The sequence below is a fragment of the Ricinus communis genome, chromosome 6 (assembly GCF_019578655.1).
Source record: "Ricinus communis isolate WT05 ecotype wild-type chromosome 6, ASM1957865v1, whole genome shotgun sequence".
Lineage (NCBI taxonomy): Eukaryota > Viridiplantae > Streptophyta > Magnoliopsida > Malpighiales > Euphorbiaceae > Ricinus > Ricinus communis.
The window spans coordinates 11,850,610-11,875,672 of record NC_063261.1 but is presented as its reverse complement, the minus strand read 5'-3'; the positions used below and the strand labels follow the sequence as shown (position 1 = coordinate 11,875,672).

The 25,063-nt window shown below is 32.3% G+C and overlaps 1 protein-coding gene and 1 long non-coding RNA gene across 2 annotated transcripts; both read right to left on the bottom strand.

Moving 5' to 3' along the window:
- Positions 1 to 1,249: 1,249 nt before the first annotated feature.
- On the bottom strand, positions 1,250 to 7,713 carry LOC8260766 (putative tRNA (cytidine(34)-2'-O)-methyltransferase). Its single transcript, XM_015715530.3, has 7 exons — positions 7,309 to 7,713; positions 7,079 to 7,179; positions 4,728 to 4,796; positions 4,523 to 4,581; positions 4,117 to 4,177; positions 3,982 to 4,035; positions 1,250 to 1,614 (listed from the first exon to the last, which is right to left on the bottom strand). The coding sequence occupies exons 1-7, from the start codon at positions 7,475 to 7,477 to the stop codon at positions 1,336 to 1,338; spliced, it is 792 nt and encodes a 263-aa protein (XP_015571016.1). The 5' UTR covers positions 7,478 to 7,713; the 3' UTR covers positions 1,250 to 1,335.
- LOC125370466 lies at positions 2,072 to 3,975 on the bottom strand. Its single transcript, XR_007216480.1, has 2 exons — positions 3,244 to 3,975; positions 2,072 to 3,128 (listed from the first exon to the last, which is right to left on the bottom strand). It is a non-coding gene; the product is annotated as an uncharacterized LOC125370466 (long non-coding RNA).
- Positions 7,714 to 25,063: the final 17,350 nt, after the last annotated feature.

Here is a 25,063-nt window from a genome sequence, read left to right as displayed (position 1 = left end):
GCTGTTAATTTTGCAGTGAACCAAGGATGCTCCCAAGTTATTTTTGAAGGGGATGCAAAGAATATTTATGAGGCTGCAGCGGGAAATGGTAATCAGCAGCAAATATCAGCGCCATTATTGAGAATATACAGCAGATGTTTTCGTTTTCTGTTTCCTGTCAATTTAATTTTACAAGTAGCAAATGTAATGGGACTGCCCACATGTTGGCAAAACAAGCCCTTATGCAAAAAGGTCTTAAACCTTTGATGCTGGCCTTTATGGCAAATGTATTTATATCTGCTTTTAGTTCAATGAACACTGCCTATGAAAAAAAAGAATAGAAAAAGGTAAAAAAGAGGGCTAATATAACAGAAAAAAAATGATTACCAAGTTTTTCTTTTCCAAGTTAAATGTTTCAAAAATTATATTCATACAACGGACCAAGCTTTAGAGGCTAAAATGTACCTTATCCCTATATATATAAATAAATAAAAAAGAATGAATATCCGAAAGAAGCAGCCAGCCTCCAGAATTAAAACTTGGAATCCCACAATCCCTTGCGAATATTAAACCTTCCCACAATTGGTGAGAATTAAAACTAATTTCACTTATATTTTAATTAGAATTGTCAAAACCAAAAAGCTAGGGCTGCAACTTTTTCATCATGTTAACGAGTTCTTATGTGCCGGAAAAATTAGCGGAAATAGGCCAATCCAATTATCATTATAAAATATGGAATTTTTCTTTTTTCAAAAGTCAGTAGCCTGTTTATTCTTATAATCTTTCTCCAAAGAGTAAGTAGAGCAACATTAAGCACTACCCAAATAATCTGTAAATTGAATGACTGACATAAGAAACTTAACATTAATCCTAGCAGATACGACCATCTCGTAAAATCCTAATAAATTTCAAGTTTGCAGGAAGTTGAGAAGAATTGTCAATTCCAGAAATGGAGATTTATTTGCAGTTAAGAAGAACAGCTAGATAGCAGGCATGACCCTCTGCTAAAAACCAAGCCCATGACTCCTCTAATAAGTGAAGATTTGAGCCACTAAATTCACACAATTCCAAATCCAACTCTAACTGTACTGTCTATACTTGCCTAATGAAGTTAGGATTTGAAAAAGAAAAGGATATGAAAAAACGTAAAAACCTATCATTGATTCTCCTGTTTCTCCACTCCCTTAATATCAGTTCGATCAGCAGTAGTGACTGTAGGGAGTTCAGATAAAGTGTGTCAAAGCAGTTCAGATAAGTTCCAATCGTATCATACCAAAATTGAAATTATTATATGATGAATGATCAATTCTTTTCAAACCCAAAAATGTACTTGTCACAAAATAATTTACAGTCAAATCATGCAAAAATATCCTCAATAATAAACGATTGCTCATTGTCGGTCCAAGATTCTGAAGGGAATTTAAGCTGCTCATAATTTAACTGTCTTGAGGCTTCATACAAAGCAATGCCAACACTTACAGACAGATTCAGGCATCGAACATAAGTTTCAATCATGGGAATCCGAATGGTTCCGCCACCAAATGGTTCATTTTTACAATCCTGCAAGGCTTCAGGTGGTAGGCCACTTGTTTCTGAGCCAAATATGAGATAATCACCTTTTCTATACAGAAATTCCTGCAAATTTGAATACAAGTTACATCGAGTTTAAATCAGTTTACAGGGACAAATTTTGGCTAGTCACTTAAAGTTGACACAGACTGCCATTTCACAGTTAAGAATATGCAGAAAGTGAAACTGTTGTTTGCAGCTCTCTAAGATTTCTTTATCTCTTTAGACAAACCAGCTTTAACTTATTGCTGTTTTGAGTGAATTTTTCTCTGTATTACGAAATTGTGAATGAGTGGAAACAGATAGGCGGGAGTCCAATGAAAATTGTATAAATCAAAATATGTTAAGGATGTTATTGACTATTATATTTATACTGGGTTAGCATTTTATATTTCAAATTCCAAATTGGAATTATGCATTCTCCATGTCGAGCATTATGAGGCACATTTGTCATCAACTCTGAGGTTCTCAGGCCTAGCTTTGTATGAGATAGAGGAAGGGAAGGGAGGAAGAAGATGGTAAGAGAGAGAATCTTGATTTTATTGATATTTGATAAATATAAATGAAACTTCCACCAATTCTTTATACTAGCTACTCTAAATAAGACAATAATAACTGCCTCTCCAACTGAATTTGACTAATACTATTGAGCTAATATTCTTTACGATACAGCCTACCAGTTGCTCAGACATCAACCTTCTTCCTAACATTGCCCTCCCTAGAAGATGAAAATTATCCTCAAATAAGATCAGAAAAATGATGCTTGCTGGAAAAAAAATTTCCAGAAATGCGGCTTTATGTGTTGAAATTGGCCCATGTAAAAGTAGTTCATTGGATTGTCCCTTTCTTCGAATGACTCTGCTGTAGGACTTCAAGAGGCCCACCTTTATTTTGGCCTTGTATCTCAAACAGTGGAAGTGAGGCTGAATAGTAATGCCTGCAACATGCTTCTCTAATAGAGATGCAAGGAATATAGGATGACGGATTGAATCCAGTGGGAGCTGATAACAATTCTGCTAAGCTTGTAAGGTTGCGGCTCGAATTATCATCACTGATAATTGCAATCACTCTAGGTTTAACTCCATTATAGTTGCAGCTCATTGATTGTTCTCTCTAAACGCCTCCATTAATAAGAATCCCATTTTCTTCCTCCGCCTCATTGACATTTCAGATTTCATTGCTTTAAGGGCAAAGACCTGAACTTGCTGCTCACTCAAAGATGAATACCATAATTTTCAAGAACAAGATTAGCATTGAATATTTCCTGTTCCTTTTTCTTCATTCAAGAAGATTCTCATCTGAATTGAACACATTACATTCAGAATTCTCACAACCAAAGCTCTGAATGTTTCTCCAGTCCACTGTCATTTTCACAAACACCTTCACAGCATAATCATTCTTTTGACAGAGAAATCCATTACGTGATATTTCTTAATTTTCACTTCCTTATTTGGAAACATCATCATAACTACCATGACATTCATCCTTTATCACATCTACCATCCTTCTCTCTATTAAGTATTTTTGCACCATAATCATCTCACCATTAGAGGATAAATGTGAATTGGGAATTCTTTTACCTGAATATATACAATTTTGCATTCCATTTTCACAAATGACCTCATCAGTACTATATTGAGTAATTGATAAGAAATCCTTACCCTCAACAAACCCAGCACTAAAAAGAGGCAATACCTTAATCACAAGTTCTTCCCATCTGTGCTTGAGTAATTCCAAGGTCTGCCCAAACATTCATTAATTTTCTGCACGAGATTCAGAAAGCTTCTTCCAGCTTGCTTCTAATAGAAACATGTAGCTTGAGATCAAGAACTCTAACCTGTTCATTCAGGTTTCTATCAAAAGCCCTAATTTATTCAAAATTTCTCGAACCCTCCACCATTAAACTATTGCTGTAACGTGCAAGCTTAGCAATGGAGGTGATGGTCTCATTTGGATGAACAGAGAATCCGGTTAAGAAAGTTTAATTCAAAAAAAAAAAAGAAAATGGAGTAGTGAAGAAGAAGAATAATTCCTAATTAACAGCTCTAATACCAAATTATTAAGAACCTGAGATTATTAGCCCTAACATGGCTGTCTAGTTGCCATGGAAGTATGAGAAGAGAGGGAAAAGAGGAAGAGAACAGTGTGAGAAAGAGAGTTAAAAGAGAGAATCTTGATTTATCAATATCCAATAGATGCAAACTATAGTTCTACTAATCCTTTAATACTAGCTACTATAATTTAGCAAGACAATAATCACTGAATTTGACATATATTGTATTATTGAACTAATTTTAAGTGTAAATTGGATGTAAAAATTCAGCAGATGTTAGTTTATTATTAAGCTTAAACGAAATAGCATAAAGAAAAAGAAAAAAAAGAACAGCAGAGTATCACATGCTAGTAAGTATCATAAAAGGATGCCGGACATACTGAATGAGTTGCGGTTCCCCTTTTAGTAAATGCCAGCAAACGCTTGTCACCTTCCTGCATCAAATGATAAGAGGCACATTAAGCCAGAGTACAGTAATTAGATCTTGATAAATGATTATCAACTCCAGAAAAAACCTGTTGTCTGAAATAGTCTTGAAACTCTGTCCAAGACTCGTGAACTTTCACAACCACATATCTAAGAACAAGAGTTAATGTTTGAGACATGCAACCAGACCACACAATGAAATTGCAAATGAGAGCTAAATATTAGACAATTAAACAGCATAATGCTAAGAGGAGAGCTGGTAAATTGAGATTGAAAATTAGTTCAGGTTAATATGCTGGGTTCTGTGAGAATTATGCATAGCATGAATACTATCACTGACCATAATAGGAAAATGATAATGCCTCTGCATATTTAATTGCCATATTAAGCTGTTCTTAAGAACTCAAACACATACCTAACTATAGCAGAGTAGAAAACAGTGTTGAAGAAATCTAACAGAAAAGGATCCCACATATAGAAGAAATACAAGGATACGGCCAGTAGTCCAATCCAGCGCGCTTTAATTTTGTACTATCAACTTGGAATCCTAAGGGCTAAAAGAGGAAGATACACAAAAAAACAGAAAAAACCAAATCATAACGAGGTTCAGAAATAGCAGAGGCTTATTTATGTTTGTACAAACTTATAGCCAAATAAATTACAAATGGAAAAAGAAAAGCACCCAAAATGAAATATCTACCCCAACTAAGTGTAGCCCAACAGCTGATGCTGCACACGTTCTGGCAATGCAACCTGTGTTTCCCGGAATCTGCCAAGGAAAGAAGAAACCTTTCTTAGAATAAGCCTAAGGTTTGATGTATTGAGTTTGTGCAAAATCCTAAGAACATATTTTCCATCAATGCAAAATGTTTTTCATATTAGTGCAAGCATAGAATATAAAAAGAATAAAAGGCTCTGAATGCACTCTATTCCTATTTGGGCGGTAGTTCAATGTTGAGTGGCAGTTACAGTTCAACATTAAGAGATGGTTAAACTTAATAAAATAATTAATTAATAATACATTTATATTAAACCAGCAGGAAAATCTAATAACAGAAAGAAAACAATATTTATCCATGAACACAAGTGAAACACAACCTAAACACAAGTAGCATATAAGCTACTGAACATTCTTCCTACTTTGCATGGCATTTTTATCTAAATGTATCTTGAATAATTCATTGATTAGGGATAGTTTCTTCACATCAATTTCAATAAATTTAGCTACAACCATAGCAGACAGCTTGCCTGTATAAGTAATGCCAGACAAGTATACCGTGCAATAATAAATTGACAGTAGAGAAGCATATAGAAAAATATTTGTGTTTCCCCTAAGGTAAAACGTTTAGCAAAATAAAGGGCAAAAGAAATAAAACAGAGAAGTTTCCAAGGTTCAATGTTGATGCAAAACTCATTCCATATAATTCCAAGAATGAATAGACTTAGAATAGCTTCTTATTTCCTTATGCTTTTGGCATAAACTGTTAACTAGAAAGCAACTAAGACAAATTTAATCCAAAAATCTCTACTATCATTGCAAGTTATTTCTAGATCAGTATCTACCAACCAATAAGAAATATAGGAGTGGTTAATATTGAAGAACCAAATAGAGAAGTAAATGCTGAAATTTGATTCAATTAAACAATCTTCTAATAGCAACAATAAATTAATGTAACGAATTTTTTGATGGTTAGCATAACCTTGTGAACTAAATTTTAATTTAACATCAACTTGAGCATATATAATTCATAGAACATTAAGCATTATACTTAAGTTGTTTTGTTTTTTCCCTACTCTTACTAAGATAAAATACAAATGCCATGAGAGAATCTAAAAACTATATTCAGCACATCATCCATGTAGCTGTTAATTTGGCCATATAAGAGACTACTACTAACTTATGGTACTCCAACTATGCAATATCATCTATTTGGCTTTTACAAGAAACCCATCCATGCACAGGGATGAAGGCCATTGTTACAGCCCTGCGCCTTGGACCGAGTTATGGGACCAAGTAACAAGAAATCACGATCTACCTTTATGTCCTATGATTGGAAACACAGAAGGGCTCCTTAGAGAGAACCCTATAGTCTCTTGAACATATTTTTGGTAAATATCAATACTGCTTCATTCATTTCCTTTTTCTTTCTTTATATATTTACATGACACAATTGATAATAGAAACTACCCAGTATTAAACAACTACTAATAAACAAATACCGACTAACACTACTAGATAACTACCTCCATGTTCACAATACATGAAAGCTTACAACCTCCACTATAATAACAAAGCAGTTATCAACTGTAACAGACATAGACACAAATAAGAAGAAATAAACTAACAAACTAGCAGCCAATTGTTTTAAGTCTTCAGTTTGGTTTCCTTCTTGTGCCCATGATGATAATGCTTATAGACTTGTATTGCAGCTGAATTATCACCCTTGTTCTGCTTCTGCTGGCCCAGAACAGCCACCAAGTATCACAATGTGATACACAGATAATGGTCTAACATCATGGCAGTTCTCTTTGATAAACTACTCAAAGCATTCTAATAATATGTATGCTTATCATGTGGACCACTTCTTTGCTCATAAGATCGCCTATATTTTTTCGTTACTCTAAAATGCCAGACAGTTGAGATGGATGGCTACCTTAATAGATTTTGAGGGCCTCCACACTTATTAAGAGCTCATATCAGTGGAGAAGGTAAGTTGAGACTCTCATTGATGTAATAAAAAGGGCAACCAAATAATATATCTTAGAAAAGACAAAGGGAAAAGGAAAAGCATAAAATTTTCAATTGCCTCATTTTTCCTACATGACAGCTACTAACAGTAAAAAAGACTTCTATCCACTACAAATTTAAACCTACACTAATTTGTGAACAAACAACAGCAATAAAAATATTTCACAGAACAAACTCCCAACTTTCAATCAATTAAATTTATCAACAAAAGCAAAGCAATATACTTAATCCATTCAGACAAAAACCAATATTAAAGTAGCAACGGCTTGAATCCACTTGAAGCATAAAGCAAAGTATGATACCTGAGGAGACACTAATACAACTTGAAGAAGCTTATTTCTGGAGACTCCACTAACAGCTTCGCCAACTCCATGTGGCAGAGAATTCCCATTTTCATTATCAGCTACACCCACAAGATAAAAACTAATAAACAACCCACAAAAGAAAACATAAAAAATAAATACATTTAAACACAACGTTAAGGTGTATGTGTGAGTTTGCGTGCAGTTGAGATAGAAGATGGTGAATTTACACACAGAACAGAGAGTAGAGAATCGTTTGGAGAAGGAGAGAGACGAGTGGGAGTGTTTGCTTATGAATTGGGTTAAGTAAAAGGGACGAAAAGGAAATGATCTTGACCGGAAACTGAAGGGTAATGGATTTATTGCGTTTAGGGTTTTAAAGCTACTGCTAAGCTCCATTTTAAAACTCGCGGTTGATGTTTGTGTTGGCTGTAGGTGTTAGGTGATTTGAGAAGCAGGCGGGGATAATATTGGTGTTATTCTCTTTTATGCGCCTTTTGAAATCGATAGTTGAATAATGAACTGCCTTTACATTCTTTTATTTCATATCAGTCCTTTTTGTATCATGATTTTCATTGCAGAAAAAATAATAAAATTGAAGAAAAAGAAAAGATTCTTTATTAATAATAAATATCAGTAAAGAAAGCTTATAACAAGAAAACTAGGGGTTGAGGATCCTAATTTACAAGACCTAACATAGAGCTAGATGCTCCAGCTGATAAATGAGCAACTTGCTTCACAGACCTTCAATTATATCTTTAATTAAAACATACAAATCATCATTAATCAAACTATCCTTTGAATGTCGGCCTTCCTACTATTAAAGGCATGAGTAACCATTTTAGTATTAGACTAAATAATAATATTTGACAGTTGCTTTAACTTAATGTATGTCAGGGTTTCTTTTATACTCAGACTTTCTGCAATTTATAGTTCAAACAAACCCGGGATGATTCTAGAAATGGACCTTAAATATCATCTTCCATGGTCTCTAAGAACATATATTATACTTGTCATATTTAAATTAAAAAAGAGGGATGCAACTATATAAACTTCTAGCCAACCATGAGAAGATTTTTTCCATCTAGCAATATGCCCATCAGGTTGAGATTCACATTGGATCTATTGCTTTTTCTTTTTTTCATGCACCTGCTATAATTAAGAATCAAATTTAAAAGCATCGTGTACTACTTTTTTATTAAAAAGAGAAAGGAGATAAACACAATAAACACAATAAACACAACACAAGAAAAAAATTCTTAAAGAGATAAAGATATATCACAAATATATATTTCTACAATCAAAGCATACAAGACATCATTCTATCTCTTATTTCTTTATCTTCTCACATCTACTAAATTACTAGCATTATAAGCTATTTATAATAGCATCTATATGATCTTCACTAGACCTGTACAAATTTCGGGCCGGACCGAGTTCGGGCTGGGCTTGGTTAGGCTTGAAGTTTTCAAGTCTAGGTTTGAATCCAGCCCGTTTCGGCTATGTGAGCCTAAACCTTTGATTAAGCTTGGCCCGTCTTAAAAAATATACTATATTTTTCTTTATAATTTTGGATCAGGCCGGGCTTGTTGGGCAGGCTCCAAAAGAATGATATTCCCAAGTTCGCTCAAAAAATAAGCAGGTTTTTACCAATTCTAGCTTGGGCGGGCTTAATATAAAATAGAGGTGTCCAAGCTCAAAAATTTTCAGGGAGGCTGGATGGATACCCAAGCCCATGAACAAGTTTACGCTTCACTTATAAACATAATTATTCATATTTATAACCTTTCATATATTTAGACCTTTTATAAACTTAATTATTCATATTCATAATCTTTCTTAACAGGTTTTTTCTTCTTGAACTTGAAAATTTTATTATCTTTTTTCACTTTCTTAATAGGTTTCTTCACTTAAAATCTAGAGAATGCAAATAACTTTTGATAATGGAGAACAATCACTTCCTTTCTTTTCTCGTTTCACTCTCAACTTCAACTTTTCTTCTCTTTTAGCCTACATGGTTTTCAAGCTCTAATACCACTTTATGGGATCGTTTTGTTGGAGAGAAGAAAAAGATAAACAAAATAAATATAATACGAAAAAAGATTCCTGAAGAGAAAGAGATATATAACAAATATATATTTCTACAACCAAAACACATGAGACACCATTCTATCTCTTATTTGAGATATCTTCTCACCTCTACCAACTTACTAATATTATAGGTTATTTATAATAGCACTTACATGACTATTTACTTACAAACTTAATTATTCATATTCATTACACTCAATACTCTATATACATAATCTTTCATATACTTAGACCTTTAACATAATCTTAGACTCTTCACATACTTTATAACATTGTTGACTCTTGAAGTGATAATAGTAAATACTAAAAAATTTAAGTTTACTATTTTCAATAAGAACAGTATCAATGGATTGAAATCTCTATTCCATATCATATTATTCATGTTACTTCATAATATCTACCAAAGCATAATTGCTTTACCATAATCTGTCATAGAAAATTTAAAATAATTGTAACCATTTCATAAAATTCAAAGCACGGTCTTATATAAAACTAGTACTTAATTACATCCAATAAGACTTAGCAAATTGACACTCAATAAGCAAACTAGATTCTAAGTCATTACTATAGATTAGGTAGGGCTCATATTAACTCTTCTAGTGATAAGCAAACTCTTGATAGGTAGGCAACCGGTTGCAGCTCTTTAGATCATGTTTTCTTTTGTGCCTTTGATGGAATTTCATATCAAAATCTATGCCGTATATTTAGAGACCCAATCTTGATTGCTAGGATAAGAGTTATATAAAGAGTTGATATGCACTCTTAATTGCATGTCAATCCTTACTGTTGTATACCTAGTGTTATTTATCATATGACCTTCTTGCTTAGATGCATACGAAATATAAGATCTCTATCTTGTTTATTGAACAAAGAGTTAGGATAATTAGCCACATTGGGAGTGAAACACGGCCCAAACTCCTACTAGAGGTAGTAGTTGGAATTTTTCTCTAGATACCGTCATTACTTCTTCTCCGGGAAAAGAAGTTCACGACCCATAGGCCTTCTATCTCCACATGTACGATCTTATTTGTGCTTCTTTCTTATCAAATTAGTTATAATGAGCTCTTTCAAACCAACCCTCATATCTATTATTACCGAATGCCCTTTTTATCAAGTGAGATTTTTTACTATCGCCCATATACCATCTACATCCTATATGAATTACATATTGAATTGCTACTACAACTCTCTATATATAGTTTAGTTTAGAAAGGAGCATTTGGGCTTTTTTCTTAATTATGTCAAATAACAAATAATTCTCTATATAGGTTAGATGAGATAATATTTCTCAAATTATACTTTTCTGTGCCACGCAGTGTAGGAGAAAGATACATTGGCTCAAGATGGACAATAACAATGTTGATGTTATGGTCGACACTATAAGTGTCGACTATGCTTTTAGCTCATATTTACCCATATGAGCTAAAAGTATGGACCATATATATTTTTCTTCTTTTACTTTTTTCTTATGATGCCTAAAGTTGCCTTAGTATATGCAATTAACTTTAATTAAAATTTAATATAATGTTACATTTAGAACTTAAAATATGTACTTAAATCTATGTGAGTTTTAAAAGATTTAGAGAAATGTCAATAATTTTGGCACATGAACATAATATTTTATACCTCGTGGTTTATTTTATACATTTAAAGAATTACTGCCAAATATACTAACGTTATTTATTGGCTCCATTGTAGTTTTATATTTTTATATTTTTATACATTGTGGCTTTTCTTTGTAACACTTTTATACCTTATCACAAAATAATAATGCTATAAGTTGATTGAGGTATTTAGATTTTTATTATATGTATTTAATTTATTATTAGTTAAATTATATATATATATATATATATATATATATATATATATATATATATATATTTTAAATAAACAAATGTAGTTCTAAAATTTGCAATATTTGTACAACGCTTTTCATCTATGATCAAACTACATACCTTTTCTTGAATAAGGCAAAGCAAGTGGAAATTGTTCTCCTTTTGCACTTCATCATCTTTCTTGTCTTGCACTTTTAGGGCATAATGAGCAACAAATAACTCGCTACTTGGGACAGTAAGTTATCATCATGATTTTCAACCTCAATATCATTATAATCCTCTAATGGTGGCATTTCCAATTCTTCTTCACTATCACTTTCATAATCTATATACTTAATAAGCTTCCTCATATGATTGTTTGGAGATTGTATTGCAAAATATCATCTTCCCACATATTTAAAGTACTTTTATTTATTGGCTTTAGTGTTGGAAAATTTAGTTTTACTTTGTGGTTTGTTACTGCCCCTATCTTTATTTTGCTTGCTTGCATCAATATTGGTTTGGATTCACTCTTGTCACTTGCTTTCCAATTCGACTTCATGTATTTGATGTGGTAATCGAATTGCTTCTAGATCCTTTATACTTCAATTACCTATCTACCTTGATAGCCATGTATTATAAATCCTCCTTCTCCATATACGAATGTAACTCAATAATATCAATGATATTTTTGAATAACTCATTCAAAAAATGGATCATTGTTGCTTCTCTCTCCTCCATACTAGCTCTAATCAAGGCACTCTTAGTAATACTCTTCCACATTTTAGATCCTTGCACTAATCTTTATAGTTGATTATGCAATTCTTTATAGTAATGCTCGGGTACGAAATGTTTCTTCATGATTGCCTTTATCTCATGTTAAGTTCAATCTAACTTAATCAATCACCAAATAATCAAATTTATTTAGTTCAATTCAACTAATCAACTTGGTTTGTAAAACCAGAAGTAATTGTGGCTTAAGAAAATAAAATGCACACAATAAAAGAAGACACGCATAAGAATTAAAATGGCAAATTTTTGAAGAAAAACTAAAGTGAAGAAGCCTTTAGTCAATATAAAAAAATTAGATAATGCCTTAATATGATGAATGAGGTGGATAACACTTTTTGGACATTAATTGAACCCAAACAAATCTCAACAATAGTAAAACAATAAAGAAAATTAAGATAAAGTCCAAGATGTGCACTTTTAATATGCTTATTTGAAGTATGCAAATATTCTTCTCTTATTTTTTAAATGTTCAAATCACTAACTAACAAGTTTTGATAACAACTGAAATTAATTTGAAGTAAAAAAAAATGCAATAAGATAATGAGAACAAGATATGCAAATCGATAAAAAAAAGTAAGAATAAAGAAGAAATTAAAAAAGTGTTGAATTTTTTTTATATAATGCAAAAATAGAATCAACTAAAGATACTTAACTTGATTAGAAGCTGAAGCTTTAAAGAACTCAAAGTATATCAAACAACTAAAAACTTGTAGTAAATTGATTGTTGCCCAAGGACCTATCTAGCACAAGTCAACAGCGGAAACTTTAAACCTCAACATAAGTTAAACAATTGATGATAGGGTGCAAAATATGCATAATATTTCTATATTTCACTTCTTATTTTATTGATTACTGCATGTAGTTAATCGGTTTACTTGTATTCTATTTTGACATCAAATGCCAATTTTATAATAATTTAGAAGACATGCACAAATTGATCAAAAGACTTGAGTTGATAAGATATGGACACGTCTTATTGACAATGCGCTAAGTTACAACATAACGTGGGAAGCAATTGTTCAGATAGAATTTTGATTGTTTTATTATTTTTAAGTAATATATATGATGGAGATTGATTGTTATTAAAGTAAAATAGTCTTTATCTTAGTTTTGGCTCTAATCCTATTTATATTAGGATTAGTAGAGAATTAGATCATCATCATATTTTAATTTTCTTTATTTTTTTCATTTAAAGATAGAAGTGGAATATACCTTTTAGAGGGAGAAGATGATCATCTAGTTATAACTCTTATTATATTAGTTTCTTTTTAGTATTCACATTAAATGTGCTATTAACAATTAAGAAGATAAAAAAGATTCGGTGCTAAAAAAATGTCACGACCCGATATGTGGGCCTGTGACCGACATTAGAGAATAAGTAGGCGCAGGCTACCGAATCTCGTAGTAAGCCTGATTATTCACTAACTTAATCAAATTTCAATCCAATAACACTGATCTACAAATTAATCTTACCCATCAGGTTCTACATATTTAGAATTTGAACTGCCAGCATGAGTAGACAAGACCAAAATTTACATGAAATTATAAAATAATAAATATGAAATTTCTACTGTAGAGATTCTAGAAGTTTAAAAGTCAAACATACCAAAAATCAATTACATTAAACCCGAAGATGAAGGAATCAGGTGCTAGATGAAAAGAACTGCAGAAAAACTAACCACACTTGAAATACAGTTAAATTAAGACTGTCAGTCTCAGGAGTGAATTAAAATCATATATCAAAAAAAAATTACAAACACTTCCATAACACATTTATTTAATTTAACATAATATATTAAATCATGCAAAAATATACGTGGCATGCCATGCTTCTATAAAATAAATTTCACATACTACGGGACAGAGTACTTCAGTAGAACCCTATTCCCCATTACTAAACAGTCTTAGCCTTTCGCCTTTCTTGTTCCAACAGAACTGGCGCTCAAAGAGCGAAGCTCGACTAGGGTCCTTAAATCCAGTCTGGTAACTTAAATTTCCAATAAAGCTAATGCCTAGAGAGCAATGCTTGACCAGGGACCTTTACTCCGGCAAGCTCATTCTACTCAGCCCAGAGAGTTAAACTTGACCAGGGCAAGTCCTGAATTTACTTCTTTAAAATTTACCTTTTACTATTTGTCTCAGATTCATACCGGTGCACACTCGGTCTTGATGCAACCCATCAGGTGGCATATTCTACTTTCGTCTCATTCTGAGTCAACATGCACTCATAATAGCATTAATACAGAAAACGGTACATATATGAATAGTAATTAAATAAATAATTAAAATATAAATCATTTAATCAGAGCTATTATGTAAAATGTTAGCATGACACAGTAAATAAATATATGACTTTAACTCACAGTTCTGATGACCTCCTAGCTCTGATGCCTCGGGTGGAGCGAGCCGAACTGACGGATTTATATAATCATGGAAATAATTCAATCAGTAAATATAGAACATTTGGCAATTAACCCTAGGCCTAGACTCCTAGAATTACTGCCTAAGAATCTCGAGTCGGAAGAATTCTACTGAAAATTCGGCAGAACCTCCCCTAAATTACGGATATCTACCCCCCGTATAACGTTTCCAGAACCTGCCAAAAAACACTTCAAATATACAGCGATTAATTAATGGGAATTGGGCCACCAAAACTGCATTAATTTTTCCGACTCTGCAATACAACACAAACATGATTATTGGCGGACAGTTCGACAATTAATTATTTTAACTAACAATCCTCACAATATTTTTCTAATGCTCAACACAATTAAATAAACACATAATTTTATACCAACAACCTCTAAAATCTACAGTCTAGAGAATTACCGAGACGCTTGATCACTCGGTCGACTCGCCTCCAATCCGCCGGAGTCTAATCGACAATCCGAACGCACTTACGGACTCGAAACAATGCGCTGATGATGATTCTAGCTTCCGATCTTCCAATCCGACCCCCGATCATCCGAAAAAATTTACGAACGATCTCGATCGTCGATTTTCAACCGATCGCCGCGAAATCGGTGCTGTTGAAAAGCTTGAGCTGAGGCTGGATATGTCATCTGATCAGTCATCCCTCGTCAAAACTCACCGAAAAAGCTCAAAATTCCGGCTGCCCCTATTCTTTTCACCTCGCCGGATCTTGCAATTCCGGCAGCCTCAAGGGGTGGCGATGGTCGGTGCTGTTGAAAAGCTTGAGCTGAGGCTGGATATGTCATCTGATCAGTCATCCCTCGTCAAAACTCACCGAAAAAGCTCAAAATTCCGGCTGCCCCTATTCTTTTCACCTCGCCGGATCTTGCAATTCCGGCAGCCTAGAAGTTGCTGATCATTTTGAGCCTAAGAACGCCGCAAATGATCGCTGGAAACTCCATGATTGGCGGCAAGAAACAATCTGCCAATTCTAGCCATTTTCGTCGCCTGCCGTCATTTCCAACTACAGCCGCCAGCGTCATCGAGCTCGCTGACTACAGCAGAACCCCTAGCCGTCGTCGCCACACCACAAACGAGCCTCCATCGTTGCCGCCACTGATGTTCGACGCCTTCCTCTCTCTTCTTCTTCTTCTTCTTCTCTCTCTTTTCTTTCTTTTCTTTTCTTTCCTTCCTTATCGACATTTGGTCCCTGAAATTTTCTTCTTTACCATTTAGTCCCTCAACTTTTTAATTACTAAAAATTTCATCCTACAAAATTTTCGATTAACCCTTCAACTTTCCTTTAGCTTTTTAATTAAGCCTCTAACTATTTAATTCAGGCCAAATCAAAATTATTAAAAATATAGAATTACTTATTTACATTTGCTTTTAAAAGTAAAATTACCAAAATACCCTTATCAACACATTTAATTACAAAAATACCAACTATACAAATTTTCATTTAGAACCCCAATTCAAAATAATTATATTTTAATCCTTATTCCAAAATTAATTGTCAATTTAATTCTAACACTTAATTAACTAAATTAATCAAATTTTCTAACCATTTTCCAATGAAAATCAACACCATAAGCTAATTAAAATTTATCATTCCTAAATAATTTTTTTTAAATATTATTTACTAATTCTTTCATAACTCTCAAATATATAATTTTAATTTATATATTCATATTGGAAAAAAATTAAGTGACAAAAAATATAATTTATTTCTCAAGGAATTTACTTAATTATTTTATTGAAAATCAAACTAATTAGATATAAAAAAATAACTCTCTTATTTTTATCTAGCATTAAAATTCTATTTTAAATCATCACAATTAAACTAATTAAAAATAAAATAATATTAATTTAAATAAAAATTTATTATTAATTATTACTAATATTATTATTATTGAAAAAAAAAAGATTTTCGGATATTACATAAAAAGTCTTCTACAACATGAACAACAGAACAAAAAAAGAATGCAATCATGAGAAGATGACGTGTAGACCTTGCCAGTGCGCATGTTGGGCCTACCTAGTTTAGTTTCAGAGGCAGAGAGATCTATTTCCTCGTGAGTAGCTAAAATCCTATTTTCTAGTTGAGGTTAATAAAGCTTTGATTTTACACAATTATGATATCTATTTAATTTATTTAGTTATTCATATATCTTGAGTATTTATATGTTTTATGCTCTTTCTTGAGAAGATTATCCTTGTTGATTAAGCAAAAAGGTCTATTGTTTGATTGATAAAATAGTCTATTGCTAATTAGATCATCAAATTTATATATGTTTGTTTGATTTAATATTTGTGGCAATTAACATAAATTGATCATAGATAAGTTTTTGAGTTATGTTATGAAAATAAATAATATAGTTTAAATCCTAAGAGCTTGTTTAGGATTGTTTATTGATTAGAAAAGTAATCAAAGAGCTTATTTTAGTAATCAGTAAATTAAGGAGAGATTGACTATTAGAGCTTATTAATAGCTATAACCAATTTATTCATGAATATATGAATTTTATCCTTGCATCAATGATCAATTCAAAGCTAATTTATTCTTTTAACTAAAAGCTTTCTCCTATTTATTGTTTTCTTTATTTAATTTGTCTTGCTTTCTTGTTATTTAAATTATTCAAAAATTCTTTTTTATAAAACTCTCCATTTATTTTATTGTTATTTTTTAAATAAATCAACTCAATACTTATACATTCGACCTTGCTCATCAGTATACAAAAGTATTATTTTCAGCAAAACTTTTATTTTTATTGAATTTGAGACATATCAATTAAACTTATAGTATTAATGATAATGTCATAATTTGGGATGGAAAACCTAATTGATAAGTCTTGATGAACGCCACAAACTATGAAAGTATGATAAATTCAAAAAAAGCTCTAAATAAGAACTTAGGATTGAGAAAAAAGACACTTTTAATTGATAAAACTTGATCATAACCCTTAAACATAAAATAAATACTAAATAAATAAAATGCATAAAGTCCTAATAAAATAAACAATAATTTGAGTTGGCCTATCATGAACCGGAACGAGGTTAAGAAATAAACCAAGACTAGATGTAGAAATGGTTCATGATAAAGGTTTCAACTCCTCATTCCTTCCCTTAAACGACATCGGACCATAAAATGCATAGGATCGCGTCACAAGCCAAGTGGAAGAAAACTTCATGCTTCTTTCTCTCTTCATCCGCCCCGTTGAATTTAAACTCCAAAATCAATCGTAGTGTTGGTTCAAGCATGCGCTCCATTTTCTTCAAGAAAAGTGACCATTTTGACTTCCATAGTTTCCATACATATACTTGTACTTCTTAAATCTTCATAGACTCAAGATAGATTATTGATTAATGAATTCATAGCTTGTTTAAACTTTTTAAGATGACTTTTAGATATTGGACTTTGATAATGCAATGGATTCTTGCTCACACTTGGACTGAAGTAGTCTTGATACCCTTGATCTTATTATTACGGATTTTAATTAGTCAACATGTAAAAAATATAAGTTTTAGAAAATATATGTATATAATTTATTCAACCACAAACTTCCAGTTCAAAATCCCACTGAATTGGAACACTTCTAAGTATGTCACTATCGTATGCATACAACATGCATGATTTTTTTTTAAAATTCTAACATTTTTCACTAATTTAATAATTATCCAATAAATTAAAAAAATATCTAAAAAATCACTAAAAGTAATTACATGTCAATAAATCATTAAATCAATATCAAACATACTCGGCATTACAAGAACGAAAATAGTACATGACACATGCCTGGTGTCCAATTTATATAATTTTTATAATTTATCAAAACAAATATTTATTATATACCAAAAATCATAAAACCAAATATAAATGTGCAAAAAATTCTACATTACTATCAAATAATAGCCATCAACAAGAACTGCAACCTAAAAAATATTAAGAATTTAAACATTCAACAAAAAACTCTAAATGCGCGGGAAACACTTTAAATCAATTCCCAAAAATTTCTAATGAATACAGCCTACCAGTGCTTGCATGCATCTCAAGGCACGTGTAGACTTGATTAGCAACCGCTGCTGCTAATCAGAACCAACTTAACCCATGGGCCAAGCCCAACATGTGGGCCTAGCCTAGCACTCCTTGGCCTTTGCTAAGCTAGGTGCTTACCTCAGCGCAGCATGCTAGGCCTCTGCTAGGCCTTCCAAGCACAGGCAGGCTAGCATGAGTTAGCTTAGCCTAGCTTGCTTACCATTAGCTTTTATCTTTTTGTGTTAAGATAGGAGCTCACTGTCACGACCCGATTTGCGGGTCTGTAACCAGTACTAAAAAATAGATAGACATAAGGTCATCAAATCCCGTAGTAAGCCTGACCATTCATTAATTCAATCAAGGTATAGTTCAATTTCTAACTATTATAACACTAATTCATCACCAACTTTTAATCACCCAAATATTACACCTTTAATTTGGTCTGCCAGCATAATTAGGCAAAACCTGAATTTACATGAAATTACAAAATGATACGTATGAAATTTCTACTGCGGAGATTTTAAAATTTTAAAAGTCAAACATACCAAAAATCAGTTACATTAACCCGAAGATAAAGGATTCGGGCTGCTAGTGGAAAAGAACTGCAGAAAAACTAACAACACCTAAACAAAACAGTTAAAATCATATATCCAAAATGGATACAACACTTCACTGAAATATTTGTTTAACTAAAATAAAATATTAAGTCATTCAAAAACACTTGTCATGCCATGCTTCTATAAATAAATTTTACATACTACGGGACGAGTATCTCAACAGAACCCTAACTCCCAATGCTAACAATCTCGTCTCTCTCATTCCAACAGAACTAGCGCCTAGAGAGCAAGGCTCGACCAGGGACCTTTACTCCGGCAAACACACTCTACTTAACCCAGAGAGTTGAACTCGACCAGTGCAAGTCCTAAATTTACCTTTTACTACCTGCTTTAGATTCATACCGGTACACATGCGGTCCTAATGCAACCCATAAAGTGGCATGTTCTACTGTCACTTCATCCCGAGTCAACATGCAATGATATAGAAAATGATACATATATCAATAGTAATTAAAATAAATAATTAACATCTTAAATCATTTAATCATAATTGCTTATGTGAAACTTTAGCATGACATACATGTAGCAGATATATGACTTTAACTCACAATTCTGACGACCTCCTAGCTCTGCTCCGATGTCTTGGGTGGAGCGAGTCGAAATGACAGATTATCTATTCACGGGAACAATTCAGTCAATAAAAGTGAAACAGTTAACAAATATCCCTAGGCCTAGACTCCTAGGACTGACTGCCTAAGAATTTAGACTCGGATAAATTCTACCGAAAATTTAACAGAACCTCCCCTAAATACGGACGTCTACCCCCGTACAACGGATCTAGGACCTGCCATAAAATACTTCTAATTTCTAAACAATTAATTAATGAGAATCGGGCTACCAAGACTTCATTATTTTTCCCGACTCCGCCACTCATCACATATCACAATTATTGGCAGACGGTCCGACAAACTATTTATTTTGACAACAATCCTCATATAATTTTTATAATGCTCAATGCAATAATTAAACACATAATTTTTCTCAATAAAATCTAAAATTAATGGACTAGAGAATTATCGGGACGCTTGATCACTCGGTCGACTCGCTTCCAACCGCTGGAGTCCAATTGACGATCCTTAGTAGACTCGCCTCCAGTCGCCGGAGTCCGGTCGACGATCCGAGCGCACCTACGGACTCAAGACAACACGTTGATGATGATTCCAGCACCTGATCTTCCGATTCGATCCCCGATCATCTGGAGAAATTTACAGACGATCTCGATTGTTGATTTTCAAATGGTGTCTGATCGCCGCGAAACTGGTGCCATTGAAAAGCTAAAGCTGAGGGGAGTATGGATATGTCTTTTGATCAGCCAAAGCTCGCCGAAGACGGCCGAAAAAATATAAAATTCTGGCTGCCCTCACCTCGCCGGAATTCCTTCCTCCAGCCACCATTGCCGACGCTGCTACTCCTAAAAGAAAGCCCTCAACTCACCAGTCATTTTAAGACCAACCTCGCCGCCGTTGGACGCCGGAAACGCCACGCATGGCGTCGACAGCCGCTGCCTCCCCTTCTTTTTTTTCTTATCACCACACTACCCCCACCGGCGCTAGCTCTTTCGCCATCCATCACCACCGCGCCAACGCCTCGAGCTCAACCAGCCATAAACGGCAGCGTAGCCTCTTCTTCTCCTCTTCCCCGATCCTTATCCTCCTTTCTTTTCTTTCTTTCTTTATGTTCCTTTCCCAACATCATCATCGTTAAATGTAAACTTTGATAATAAAAAATGCAAATTTGGACAAATAATGATTAGATCTTCTAAAATATATTAAATAAAGATTTATATAAAAATTCTCATATATATATATATATATATATATATATATATATAATATTGCCATTTACAATTAATTAGAAATAACATTTAACTTAAATTTTATAGTTATAAAAAAATTATGAATTTCATACAAAAGCATAAACTCCATATCGACTAAATGTGTACTTAAAGTAAAATATGACTTTTTAGTTTTATTTTCATATTATTTTCAAAATAAAAGAAATTTCTTTATGAATTTTTTTTCCTTTCATATGCACACAATTACTAGAAAGTGGATTTCAGATATTGTCTCTTTGAATCAAGAAAGGGGATTAAATTGGTGACTTCAAATTGCAAAAAATAATTGAAGATAGAAACACTAGAATCTTAAAGCAAGATTAAGACATTTGGAAGAGAGTTAGGGTTAGAGAAATTGACACTAAAGTTTATAGTGGTTCGAGAACAATCCCTCCTATGTCCACTTCTCAAGATCACACTTGAGTATTTCACTATAATCAATCTAGATTACAACTTTTGGATTTTAGCAAGTTCATCCAACAACTTGGTGTTTTCAGGCTAACACTAAACCTCTTCCCTTAGTGATCTAATCCTTCATTAAATCCCTTAACCCTTGAGTATTAATGGTTACTCAATAATCAATTTCTTGTATTTTTAATACCTAGGCTCACACAAAAACCCTTTTAATTTAGTTGAATAAAAATAGTCAACTTAATACACTATACAAAGAAAAGAATTAAGTATAAAAAGTTATGAAATAAATTTGCAAGAGTTGGGGCACTAATGATTTCACACAAACCTTATGTCTTTATGAGGGATATTTATATTCATACCAACTCCTCAAAGAGACATTATAAATAACTCATAGCTCATTTAATGTAAACTTTAGTGATTTGACAAAAAGTAGCTTTCTGCCTGAAAAGCGCCATCGTGCTTGAAGGGCGCTTTCTCAAAAGAGTTATTGGGACTCCAACAGCTCTAGACACGTGGCGTTGCAGAAGCAGTTGTCCTCGTAATGGTTACTGAATAAATATTAATTGTAAAAACCGCCCTCGCGCCTGCCTTGGGAGAGCTCAGAAGCGCCCTCGCACTTCTGCTCGTGTAATCTATTGCCATTTTAGTACTTTTGCCTTGATTTAGGCTGGCCTCGTGCTAATTGAAGACTTGTTGACTGCTAGGTGCCTTCAAGTTCTTGGGGTTCTGTTAAGGGGTTCCTTTAGACGTGGATGGTCATCTTGATCATATGAAAAGCACCCTCGTGCTTTCAAGGTGCCCTCGTGCTTTACGGGTGTTTTACAAACCTTACTTGAAAGCTTAAGGTACTTTTACCCATCCATTGAATCCTTAATCATTCTCATATAAATACTCAAATATATAGTTAGCAACATTAAATTTGGGTGTTAAGTTCAACATATAGATTAATTGGCCCTTAGGTAAACATCGAATAACATACTTATCAAACATTTTATAAATTCATGCATCTACAAGTTAGAATTGTTTAAATATTTTTATTTTTATATATTAAGGAGAGAAAGATTTTAAATTAATTTGTTACATTTTCACATTGCTTAAATTTCAGTGTTGTTTATAACTGATTCCATAAACCTAACAATAGAAAAATAACATATACAAATATGAGACTTGCATGATTTATTGACCTCCACTCATAGATTAAATATAATGAAAAGGAATCCTTCCTTCATTAACCTACTAGACAATAAAATAAAGGTTATAACCTACAAATATGAGACTCGCATGGTTTGGAACACCTATTATTTTTAAATTTTTAGGTGAACCACAACGAACCTCCATAAATCAACTAAAAACTCAACTTTCATTAAAATTAAAAGAAAATTTTTAATGACACTTAAAACAGAAATACATCATAAATCAATAGATAAAAATAAATTAAAGGATCCCTAGTTACAAAAAGATATACAATCATTTAGAGCTATTCTAGAAAAAGAAGTATATAATGATATTTCTAATACTCTTTGGGAAAAGAAAAGACACATAATAGAACTTTCATATGAAACTGATTTTGATGAAAGAATGATTCCTCTTAAAGCAAGACCTATTCAAATGAAAAAAAAATTATTGGAGCATTACAAAAAGGAAATATCAGATTTAGAAATTAAAAAACTAATAAGGAAAAGTTATTCTCCTTGGAGTTGCTATGCTTTTTATGTAAATGAAAATGCATAAATAGAAAGAGGAGTTCCTCGACTTTTATAAATTATAAATCATTGATAAAGCTTTAAGATGGGCTAGATATTCCATTCCTAATCAGAAAAGCCTTATAGGTCGTTTATATAATGCATCAATATTTTTTAAGTTTAAAATAAAGTCTGGATGTTGGCAAATACTAATAGCTGAGAATGATAAATATAAAAATGGATTTAATATCCCATTTAGACATTATAAATAAAATGTGATATCTTTTGGATTGAAGAATGCACCATCATAATTTCAAAATATTATGAATGATATATTTAATCCTTATAGTGATTTTACAATTGTCTACATTGATGATGTACTAGTATACTCATCCTCTAAGAACAACATTAGAAACATTTGAATATATTTAGAAAAATCATTACTAATGCTGGATTAGTAGTTTCAGCTAGGAAATGAAGCTATTGACCAACAAAGCTAGATCACTTGATCATAATATATATAAAGACATAATAGTACCAATAAAGAGATTAATTAGTTTTGCCGACAAATTTCTTGATAGAATTATTAATAAAAAAATAGTTACAAACATTTTTAGGAAGTTTAAATTATATATCGGATTTTTATAAGGATCTAGCAAATGACTATACACCCCTATATGATAGGTTAAAGAACAACCCTCCAGAATAGACGGGTGATTTAAAGAAATACCCTGTGTAAATATAAAAAATCCTTTTGCATATAAAATAGTTGATACATACGCCTCTGAATTAGGTTATGGTGGTATATTAAAATAAAGGATAGAGAAAATATAATAGTTAGTTAGATACACTTATGGGATATGGAATGATGCTTGGAAAAAAAAATTCTACTATACAAGCTATATTTTTATCAGTAATAAAATTTGAGGGAGATTCGATCAACTTAAGAATTCTTATTAAGAATTGATTGTAAAGCAGCTAAAGCAGTATTATAAAAAAATGTTAAAAATTTAGCTTCTAAACAAATATTTGCTCGTTAGCAAGCCATATTATCAACATTTGATTTTACTATAGAGTACATAAATGGTGAAAGTAATTCATTGCCTGATTTTCTAACTAGAGAATTCTTATAAGAAAAAAATAAGACATATATATAATCCAAGATTAATTGCACAATCACCATTAACTTCCCAACAATCATCTTACAATATAACACAGTATAATTTATCTTATTCTTTGACACCATATCCTCAGCTTAATACTACAACACTACATATTGTCCCGCATCCAGTACGGTCGTATAGACATTTTTTTATTCGAAATACTAAAAATTTCTATTTGTAAAATTATTTAGTAAGAGTATAGTAATAGTAGAAAATGAAGACTTAGCTAAAGATCTTGCCCAAATAGCGAGGGAATACCTTATAAATCACATCCATCTTACTGAATTACTTGCTGGAAAAACAAAGAAATATTACAAACTTTACTTATAGAAATAGACTCTGCACTTATAGTGCATAATCTTAGAGATATTAGAAATTTTGTATTAGGATATTCTAAATTAATTATGTTAATTATCATCTCTTATAAAGATTAGGAATGGATCCACATAAACTAAAACCTTTTAAAAATATAAATATATATTCTCTAGTATACACTTATCATGATTATACAGAAGCATGGGATTAGATATTATGTTGTCAAAATGATAAATAACCCACCCTTGGTTTATACAACCACGAGTTTTTAAAGCAATACCAAACTAGTTTAAATACTAGTTTTCATCGAGTGAGATTCTCCCCTTATAAAGAAAATATTTACAATTTTCTAATATAAACCAAAATATCATTAAAGGGGAACATATAATATCTTTTGGGCTTTATTTTCAGATATCATGGATTGTTCGATGGGCTTATGCAGTCCAGCTAGAAGACAAAAAGGGCTATGATTATTATTATATTCTATATTTAAAAAAAATTATATCAATGAAATGATGGGACAAATTTGAAATGTTCAGATTTCATACCGGTATAGATATTCTTACTATATCATTAAATAATGAGACATCCTTATCAAGAATACCAGCCTCACCATTATCCCCACTAGAACTTATCAATTCCCAATTAAAATTAATAAAAGATCAACATCCCAATATATCTAAAAAAGAATTGAAAAGATAATTTTTAGTAGTCCTTGGTTAGAGGATGATTCAGTTGGAAAAGAATTTTCAGTGCCATTCCATAATTTAGCACAAAAAAATAAAGATATGTGTGCTCATATGCACATAGAT

Bases quoted from the DNA above. Each gene is read 5' to 3' on its own strand.
- LOC8260766 (XM_015715530.3), bottom strand. From the start codon at position 7,477: ATGGAGCTTAGCAGTAGCTTTAAAACCCTAAACGCAATAAATCCATTA. The intron at 4,797-7,078 runs GTATCATACTTT...TTTCCTTGGCAG, and splicing joins TTGTATTAGTGTCTCCTCAG to ATTCCGGGAAACACAGGTTG. The intron at 4,178-4,522 runs GTATCCTTGTAT...TCTTGTTCTTAG, and splicing joins GCTGGATTGGACTACTGGCC to ATATGTGGTTGTGAAAGTTC.